Below are 10,137 nucleotides of genomic sequence, written 5' to 3' on the forward strand. Positions count from 1 at the left end.
AGCCACACCATCCCATGAGCCTTCCTTCCTTCCTCCGATACATTGTGTAATCTTGAACATTCAGCTCCCAACTACCTGCATCCTTCAGCCACGTTTCCGTGACGGCCACAACGTCATACCTGATAATCTGTAATAGTGCAACAAGATCATCCACCTTATTTCTCATACTCCATGCATTGAGATATAACACTTTGTGTACTGTATCTGCTACCCTTTTTAATTCTGCATGTCTAATGCACTGATACTCACCCTGCTGGCTGCAATTTTCTCGTCTCATCTGTCCACCCTATCTGTCAGTCTGACTGCACGCTATCCTTTCATTTTTACCATCAGTCCTTTCCCTTCACTTCAGTCCTAAACCCCACCAAATTAGTTTAAACCCTCCCTGACAGCTCTATCAAACCTCTGTGTGAGAATAATATTCTCCCTCGGGTCGAGGTGCGACCCATCCCTTTTGAGCAGGTCATTCCTCCACCAGAACAGATCCCAATGATCCAAGAACCTGAATCCCTGTCCCCAGCACCGTCTTCTCAGCCATGGTTTATCTGCCAAATTATCCTGTTTCTACCCTCCCCAGTACGTGGCACAGGCAGCAATCCAGAAATTACAACCCTGGAGGTACTGCTTCTGAGCTTTCTACCAAGCTAGCCAGATTCTTTTCAGGACCTCTTTGTTTTTACTTCCTATGTAATTGGTCCCAAAATGCAACAAGATAGCTGACTCTTCACCCTCCCTCTCCAAAATGCTACAGACACGATCTGAGACGTCCCTGACCCGGCACCTAGGAGGCAAGATACCATTCGGGTGCCCCATTCACGTCCATACATTCTCCTGTCTGTCTCCTGACGATTGAGTCCCCTGTCACTACTGCCCCCCTCTTCTCCCTCTAACAACAGTGAGAGTTGTGGACCCAGAAGGGTGAAGACCTGTGTCAGTCAGAATCTGCACTGCAAGTGCACGAAGACTTGTGTATTTTACTGACAATCCCGGTCACCACACTGATACCTGCTTTTATTCCCTACAGCATCATCAAGTCAGTATTAAATTCCCAGCTCCTGTGGTAGGATTCAAATTCATGTCTTGGCGTGTTAGTGCAGTGTGCCTGGGATCAGGACACAGTGGTGCATCTGCCAGTCCCGTGTATTGGTTGTATCGTGACCCTGTGCTGGTGTGTCCAGGGGTCTGACATCTCCAGCTGACCATGTGACAGTGATGCCTCCCAGTCGGTGGGGTTGATGTGGAATAAACTTCAGTTCCCCTTCAGTCCATTATCGCAGCCAATCTTTGCTTCAACTTATGAATTAATTGTGTTTCATGAACAAGGAAAAATGAATCTTTGTAAGTTTTACCTCGGTTAATGGCATCAAGTGTTTCTGTCAGCACTGTGTTCAACAAATAGAAGCGATCGAATTTTTCAACCGGTAGGGCTTCATCTGTCACTGACAATTCCTGGACATCATCACTGATTCTGTAAATGTTAAACTGCTGGTGATAAACTGGAATTTTGAAGGATTTTACAAATCCATACAGGGTTTCAGTAAAGAGCATGTCCTACCTCCTGTTTCGATGAGCTTCCTCCTGAAATAAATAAAAGCACAAATCTGATTAGACTTGGACTTAATGTCCACATCCTGAATTTCATCCAAATCATTACAAGGTGTTGAAAATTCCCACTCCCACAGTCACAAACACACACCAGCAATACAGAACCACGGGGTAAATTACAGGGAAAGTTTCTGAAAGTTAGACAATTACTAAGAGGATGAAATTTACAGGAAAGACAGGACAGGCTGTGCATTATCATCTGGATAAGACGTCAGAATGATAAAATGGAACAATTTAAGATTAGTGATGGATTTGATTGTGTGCTGTTGGAAAAAGTACCTCGATTTATGGCGAACACGAGAGGACACAGGTGCTTGGAAGTAGTACAGAGGAGATGTCAGGATAAGTTTTTTGGAATGGGTGGAATGAGCTGCCGGCAACGAAGGTGGAGGCGGATGCGAAAAGGTCTTTCAAGAGACTCCCACACAGGTACATGGAGCTTAGAAAAATAGAGAGCTATGGCTAATTCGATGTAATTTGTAAAGTAAGTACATGTTTGGCACAGCATTGCGGGCCAAAGAGACTGTATTGTGCTGTATGTTTTCTTTGTTTCTATGTTTCTATTGATGGGGAGACCTTCATTCAAAGATAAAATGCCAGGTGGTTCTGAATAAATCCCACAAGAAATTTAGTGAGGAGGATGTGGAACTCAGTGCCACAGGAGTGGTTGAAATGGAACAGCAGAGACTGACTGTAATGAGGAGGCTGGATAAACACGTGAGGGACCAGGAAGTTCAGGGCAGTGTTGCTGGGTGCGGTGAGTAGGTGTCAGGAGGCTTGTGCAGAGGGGAAATTGATAGAAGATGGACCGAATGGCCTGCTCATGGGGGAGAATGGGACACAATCCCATGTAAAACTTATCCGAAAAAGTAGAGACAGTGAAAGTTTCTGTAATCTGATGGAAACCGGATATGGAGGATAAGTCTGATGTGTGGGTCACATTCTTTGTTCTCACTGATTGACAGAGAGACCCTCACACCCACCGCACCAGACACACTCACAGTCTGTGACTGGAACTGGGTGTTAATGGGAGTTTTAGAGGATATTTAATGCGGTAATTAAGGACACAATCAGCAGCTCTGTGTAATGATCAGAGTAAAAAAATTCAGAAAAGATTGCATTCTGTCCTGCGATGTACAGAAGTTGTGGAAGCCCAGTTTTGGGACAACAGCAACCCTGAATAGATGCATCAATTGTCTGGTGAGAAACAGTTTACTGCCATTTGTAAATGCTGTGTGCAGGAGCAACACGTCTGTTTTCTGTCTGCATTGTATTCTGTGTTACATGTTTATTACAATAACCACTCACGTGAGTGGGGATGTGGTAAAGGTGAAGGGAATAAGTTACGTATTCATACTTTGTTCTGGGCTGTTTTAAGCCTGGGACTGGCAGATGCCATATCTTTGACTGATACGTTGCAGAATAATTTACGATTAATTATGCAGAAAATTTCATCACTTAAATATTGTATGTTGCTGATAAAGGATCGAATATCTGTCTCCAACATTTTAGAATGTCATTAGCGGAGTGATTGGAGGTTCGTCATGCAAGGAGAACACTTTGTGTGAGGTCGCCAGCAGCGGCAATTGATTTCTTAGAATTGGCCGCTGTGCTGTGTTTATTTCAAATATACCACTGTTCATTTAGTTCAATTTGACAGAAATAAATTGAAATATATTCCCTCACCTTGAGAAATATCACACCGTCTTTCTGATCCATCTGTTCCTTTAACTTAGTGATTTCCTCCTGAATAAACCTTATATTCTCTTGAATCTTAAGAAGATTTTTCTCCATTGAATTTAGAATCCTCGCCTCTTCTGTCCTGAGATCCCTGAGTAAGCTTTGCTCTTTCTCAGTGATAATCTGGCGCAGTTCAGCAAACTGCGATGTGATGTGGGACTGAACGCTGTGTGACTGTTCCTGTCGAATAAAAGGTGAAGATTAGTTTACTGCATTGCTGTGTTGTATTTCCTGATGACATGAAGGTGACCATTCGGTCCATTGGGGTCCATAATACCTCTGAGACATTCCCATCAACCCCATTCCCTCACATTTTCCTGAAACTTATTCTCCCTCATTGACGCATTAACTCCCAGCTGATTCACATACACCCTTCCCCACCTTCACAGGGTTAATTGTAATTAACTGTATATCCAGCATGTCCTAGGAATGTGTCTGAAACTGTCATGGCCACAGGGAGAGCATGCAAACTCCACACAGACAGCACGAGAGGTTAGGATCGAACCCAGGTCACTGGAGCTGCGAGACTCGGCTATTCCACATTAAAGGGAGCAAAACTCGACAGTAATATCAGAAATTCCACTCAGGAAGCCTCACCCGAACTCCAGAAATCTTCTCTTTCTGTTGCTGCTCCCTTTCCTGGAAGTCTGATTTCTTTTTTGTGAGAGAGTCTAAGGAAGATTTTAGCTGATCCTGGAAGTCAGAGAGTGAAGGAAATAGAATCAAAGATGCAACAAAAGAAACAGGTGATCAAACCCGATTATCACACAAAATGCCGGAGGAACTCAGTGAGTCAGGCAGCATCTATTCAGGGGTAATAAACAGCCGGTGTTTCGGGATGAGACCCTTCATTAGGACTGGGAACGAATGGGACAGAAGCCAGAATAAAAAGGTTGGGGACGAGATCCAGCTGACACGTGACGGGCGAGACGACGTGAGGGGGAACGTGGGGGAAGGTGATGAAGTGAGAAGCTGAGAGGGGACAGGTGGAAGAGGTAAAGAGCTGGAGAAAATGGAATCTAATACGAGAGGACAATCGACCATGGAGGAAACGGAGTGATTTGGGGCTGTGTGGGGCCATGAATCGTGACGAGGGCGGGGTCGGTAGGAGTCTGGTGTAGCACTTGTCCCGTTTGCAGGTATCGGTGTCAGGAGGGAGATCAGTGGGGAGGAGCGAGTGGATAAAAGGGAGTTAAGTAGAGAGCGATCCCGATAGAGAGCGGAGAGTTGTAGTGGTGGAGGCTGGGAGTGGGCTTTTGAAGGGAAAGATGTGCTTCGTGGTAGAATCCCATTGGAGACGGCGAACGGTGGGGGATGATGTGTTTGTTTATGGAGGCTCGTGTCATGGACAATAGACGATGGGGATAGTATCAAATTCGGATTACTTTTACCTTGTAGATTTTAACAGCTTCTTTAATCGGCCCGAAGCGGTGCTCTCTGTGTTCCTGCGCAACTGCACAGATCACACAGATCAGTGTCTTGTCCGTTTCACAAAACAGCTTCAGTTCTTCCTCATGTTCCTCGCAGTGAAGTTTACTTTCCTTCCCTTTCGGATTCAGGTTAAGATTTCGAGCTTTTTCAGCCAGATTTGCTAAGGCCCGATTCACCCTGAGGGTGCGGTCAGCAAACACCGCTCTACATTCCGGGCAGGAGTTTCTCTCCTCCCTTTCCCAACACCGTGTGATACAAGAGCGACAGAAGTTGTGTCCACACTCCAGTATAACCGGATCGATGAAGAAATCCAGGCAGACGAGACAAATTACCTCCTCGGTCCAACTCTCGGCCTTTCTTTTCGAAGCCATGTTAACTCCCGGCACTTCCTGATTCAGAATGCTTTCACTTTCGGGGAGCTGCTGATCCCCTGCAGTACCGCGATTGTCCACTACACGCGCTGCAGTCTCAGGGAATGAACATAGTTTTGCTGGATGTGTTCAGGGGAAATTCTGGCTATTTCTATGTTTAGTTTGGGATCAAAAGACACATTAAACGGGCAACAGATAAGAAAACGCGGCGATGGACTGTCTAAGCCCGGCTACGAGCGGAGGAGGGTTGGCCGTATGGCTACCAACCCATCTCGTAAAAACCAAGTGCGACAAAAACGTCAGCTGAATCTCCAAAGGCCTCATCCGTGCGGTCGGAAGGACCTTCCCCTGGAAGACGATTGAAGTCCTGCGCTGAAAGGAGAAGCCATGTACCCCCCGGGGTGGTTTACTACTATAGTAACTGTGAGGCTTCCTCAGCCAACGCTGCCACTCCCTGTCCAGTGTAGAAGATCCCTGTAGTTCCAGTCGGCAGCATTCCTGTACGACAGGGGTTCCCAAACATTTTTTTAATGCCAAAGACCAATACCAGTAACCGTGGACCCCAGGTTGGGAACTCCTGCTCTCCAGACATCTCGGTGTGATGGCAGGCCAACAAGTTTCGGGCGTCTTTCCCCGAGCTGCTGATCTTCCAGCAGCACTCGCTGTCCGTTTTCCTGCGCGTCCTAGGAACAGCCCGAGGATCAGTCAGCCTTCTGTCACGTAGCTGCTGTGGCACAGACCCTTGCATCTTTCTCCACAGATCTTCGCCAGCCCACAGTCCGCAAAGAGGTTAGTGACCGTCTCGTCTCCACTGCAGTAATCTCAGGGCAGCGCGCTGTGGGAGTGATCTCCGGGCATGCAGCAAGGATCAGACTGGGAGGGGCCCTCTCGTCTCCACTGCAGTAATCTCGGGGCAGCGCGCTGTGGGAGTGATGTCCGGGCATGCAGCAAGGATCAGACTGGGAGGGGCCCTCTCGTCTCCACTGCAGTAATCTCGGGGCAGCGCGCTGTGGGAGTGATCTCCGGGCATACAGCAAGGATCAGACTGGGAGGGGCCCTCTCGCCGCCAGACAGGTGAGGTCCTGGTGCCTGTTGGTGAGATTTGGTGATGAGGCATTCTGCCAGATCGTCTGGACTGTCTGCTCAGGGAACCACTCCACTAAAAAACTACTCTAGTAAATCTTTTTATTGATTTTAAACAAACATAAATGAAACATGAATACAAAGAGCTTGAGAGTACATAATTAATAGGTTAAGGTATAAATACAAATAGATGATAATAACCTCCCAAACTCATAGTGGTTACAAAAAATGGAGAAAATAAGAATACCTCCCCCCCAAAAAAAAGAAAAAATCCTAACCGACATGGGCCATTGCATTATATCAATTATACACAGTAGCGTCAATAACTCCGCAGCTCCATCCAAATAATTAAGGACAATAAAAGTAAGGTTTAGGAAAAGTCAGTTTAGCACATATGAAAATGTTGAATAAATGGTCTCCTAGTTTCTTGAAATTTAACTGAATGGTCAAAGACAACTCTTCTAATTTTTTCTAAACTCAAACAAGAAATAGTTTGCGAAAACCACTGAAATATAGTTAGAGGATTAAGTTCTTTCCAATTCGATAGGATAGATCTTCTAGCCATTAATGTAACCAATGCAATCATCCGCCGGGCTGAGGGGGGATAAACGACTATTATCCACCATTGGTAAACAAAAAATTGCAGTAATAGGATGCGGTTGCAATTTGATATCCTTGGACATGTGAGCCCTATGAACAACCTTAAATTGTATTAGGCATGTTTAGCACAAATAGAAGAAGAATTGACTAATTGTAAAATTTTCTGTGGGTATAAGACAGTGAAGTTCTTTTTCCCATTCCTTCTTAATTATTTCTGATACTCCTGGCTGTATTTTCATGATCATATGATAACTGATGGCTACTTAACCCTTCTGGCAAGGATTCAGAGCTAGAATGTTTTCTGTAATGTCCATTGGACATAATTTCAGAAAATACTAACATGCAAGAAATTTCTAACTTGCAAGTATCTAAAAAAAATGAGTTTTAGGCTGGATAGCTGTTCAAAGGACATAAAACTGTTATCTAAAAATAGATCACGAAAACATGTTATACCTTTTGTTTTCCATAACACAAAGGCTTGGTCCATAAAAGAGGGCTGGAAAAAGAAGTTAGATATAATAGGGCTTGATTATTCAAGCCAAAGAATTTACGAAATTGAAACCATATTCTTAATGTATGTTTAACTATAGCATTAGTTATTTGTTTATTCGGTTTAAATAAAGCAAAAGGAAGCGAAGATCCTAAAATAGAAAACAATGAGAAGTCTTGTGCAGATTTACACTCTAAATTTACCCATTATGGGCAAGGTACTATGACCGATTCTTGTGTCCAAAATATTAAGTATTGAATATTAACTGCCCAATAGTAAAATCTCAGGTTTGGCAAAGCAAAACCATCTTCCTTCTTAGGCTTCTGTAAATATTTTTTACTCAATCTAGGATTTTTATTCTGCCGCACATACGAGGATATTTTGGAGTCAATAATATCAAAAAAAGATTTAGGAATAAAAATTGGTAATGCTTGGAATAAATATAAAAATTTGGGTAATACTATCATCTTGATAGTATTAATTCAACCAACCAATGACAGAGATAATGGGGACCACCTGGTAACAAGTTGCTTGATTTGTTCAATTAAAGGTAAAAAAATAACTTTAAATAAACCCTTATGTTTCTTGGTAATTTTAATACCCAAATAAGTAAAATGATCTGTCACAACTTTAAATGGTAAGTGTTTATAAATTGGAACTTGCATATTTACTGGAAATAATTCACTCTTATTAAAATTCAGTTTGTAGCCAGAAAAGCTACTAAACGGAGCAAGCAAGGATGAAATAGCAGGAATAGATCTCTCAGGGTCAGATATGTATGGTAACAAATCATCAGCATATAATGATAACTTATAAGTCCCTTACCCACGGGTAATACCAAAAATATTAGGTGATTCACGAATGGCAACGGCTAAAGGTTCCAAAGCAATGTCAAATAATTAAGGACTTAAAGGGCAGCCTTGCCTCGTACCACGGGACAACTGAAAAAAAGGAGATCTTTGATTATTGGTAAGAACCGAAGCCAAAGGTTTATAATACATTAATTTAATCCATGATATAAATTTCAAGCTAAAATTAAAACTCTGCAACGTATTAAATAAATATAGCCATTCAACTCTATCGAACGCTTTTTCAGCATCTAAGGAAATGACATTCTGGTATTTTAGATGAAGAAGTATAAATTATATTAATAAATTTTCTAATGTTAAAAGATGAATAACAGTTTTTAATATATCCGGTCTGATCTTCAGAGATAATTTGAGTTAACACATTTTATAATCTAGTGGCCCAAATTTTGGTAAAAATCTTAGAATCCGTATTCAGCAAGGATATTGGCCGATAGGATGCACATTCAGTGGGGTCTTTATCTTTTTTAAGAATTGGAGAAATGGAGGCATCATAAAAAGATTGTGGTTATTTACCTACAGTTAACGCATCTTTAAGAATTTTACAAAGCCAAGGAGCGAGTATAGAAGAAAAGGATTTTTAAAAATCTGTCCGTACCAGGGGCTTTACCAGAATTCATTGAAAAAGGGAGTGGGTTCCCCTTTCCAGACCCTGCCCGGGGACCTGTGCCACTCCTCAGGGTTATATATGGAACATCTGTGACAGGAACAGAGAGTGGGTTCCCCTTTCCTGACCCTGCCCGGGGAATTGCCTGCACTCCTCATGGTTATATATGGAACCTCTCGGACAGGGACAGGGAGTGGGTTCCCATTTCCAGACCCTGCCCGGGGATTTGTGCCACTCCTCAGGGTTATATATGGAACCTCTGTGACAGGGACAGAGAGTGGGTTCCCCTTTCCAGACCCTGCCCGGGGACTTGTGCCACTGCTCAGGGTTATATATGGAACCTCTGTGACAGGGACAGGGAGTGGGTTCCCCTTTCCAGACCCTGCCCGGGGACTTGTGCCACTGCTCAGGGTTATATATGGAACCTCTGTGACAGGGACAGGGAGTGGGTTCCCCTTTCCAGACCCTGCCCGGGGACTTGTGCCACTCCTCAGGGTTATATATGGAACATCTCGGGCAGGGACAGGGAGTGGGTTCCGCTTTCCCAGGCAGACGCCCGAAGGTGAGCGGGAGCCACCAGAGGGGCTGATGTAATACAAGCCATGGCACGGTGGGTCGCTGTGTTAAGGGAACCCATTTGAATGACAGCCCGACTGCATGCGGATTTTGGTGAATTTACCCGATAACTACAGAAAAAAGGAGTATCCCTTGCGTACTTTATAGCTCGTTTTAAGGATACGTGAGAGTCCAATGCCGGCAAATCCCTGGACAGATCAGTGTGTCCAGCTGGCAGTGCAGACTTTTCTAAACTGTCTCAGACCCAAGCCTGCCCACTCCTTTAAGTTAACTAATCTCAATTCGCTGTGTCAGACCTGGCCCCAGGTGACATAAAGTCTGATGAATAGGGAGCGCAATTGACTCTTTAAAGGGACTGGGGAAAAGCGAGAGTGTGCACAGAGAACCGGTAGTGAGGAGATGGAGTTCGGGTCCCGACGAAGAACCCAGAACGGGTGGCAGGATCGTGCGGACGGTGCAGATGAAGAGGACACTTGGCTAAGGACAGAAACGGGGTTTGTAGAAAGAGGGGACATTGAGCCAGAGTTTGTCGCACTGCAATCACAGACAATAATAATAAGAGGCAGGAAGAGAGCCCGGATCACAGTAATACTCGACAGTTTACCACATTTACTCTCCACAATCCCTTTGGTCCCGGATAGGGCAGGCCAGAGGGGACGGATCACAGTGATATTCGACAGAGTACCACATTTACTCTCCACAATCCCTTTGGTTCCGGATAGGGCAGGCCAGAGGGGACGGTCACAGTGATACTCGACAGAGTACCAC

The 10,137-nt window shown here is 44.3% G+C and overlaps 1 protein-coding gene across 1 annotated transcript; it reads right to left on the reverse strand.

The window, feature by feature from the left end:
• Positions 1–2,187: 2,187 nt before the first annotated feature.
• On the reverse strand, positions 2,188–5,147 carry LOC140720158 (zinc-binding protein A33-like). The gene is made up of 4 exons (XM_073035042.1): positions 4,737–5,147; positions 3,943–4,038; positions 3,292–3,525; positions 2,188–2,211 (listed from the first exon to the last, which is right to left on the reverse strand). The coding sequence occupies exons 1-4, from the start codon at positions 5,145–5,147 to the stop codon at positions 2,188–2,190; spliced, it is 765 nt and encodes a 254-aa protein (XP_072891143.1).
• Positions 5,148–10,137: the final 4,990 nt, after the last annotated feature.

This window comes from Hemitrygon akajei, unplaced genomic scaffold, assembly GCF_048418815.1.
Source record: "Hemitrygon akajei unplaced genomic scaffold, sHemAka1.3 Scf000037, whole genome shotgun sequence".
NCBI lineage: Eukaryota > Metazoa > Chordata > Chondrichthyes > Myliobatiformes > Dasyatidae > Hemitrygon > Hemitrygon akajei.

Coding starts and splice junctions, on each gene's coding strand:
- LOC140720158 (XM_073035042.1), bottom strand. CDS start 5,147: ATGGCTTCGAAAAGAAAGGCCGAGAGTTGGACCGAGGAGGTAATTTGT. Junction 4,039..4,736: donor AAGCTGTTAAAATCTACAAG/GTAAAAGTAATC, acceptor TCTGACTTCCAG/GATCAGCTAAAATCTTCCTT. Junction 2,212..3,291: donor ACGGTGTGATATTTCTCAAG/GTGAGGGAATAT, acceptor GGATTTATTCAG/AACCACCTGGCATTTTATCT.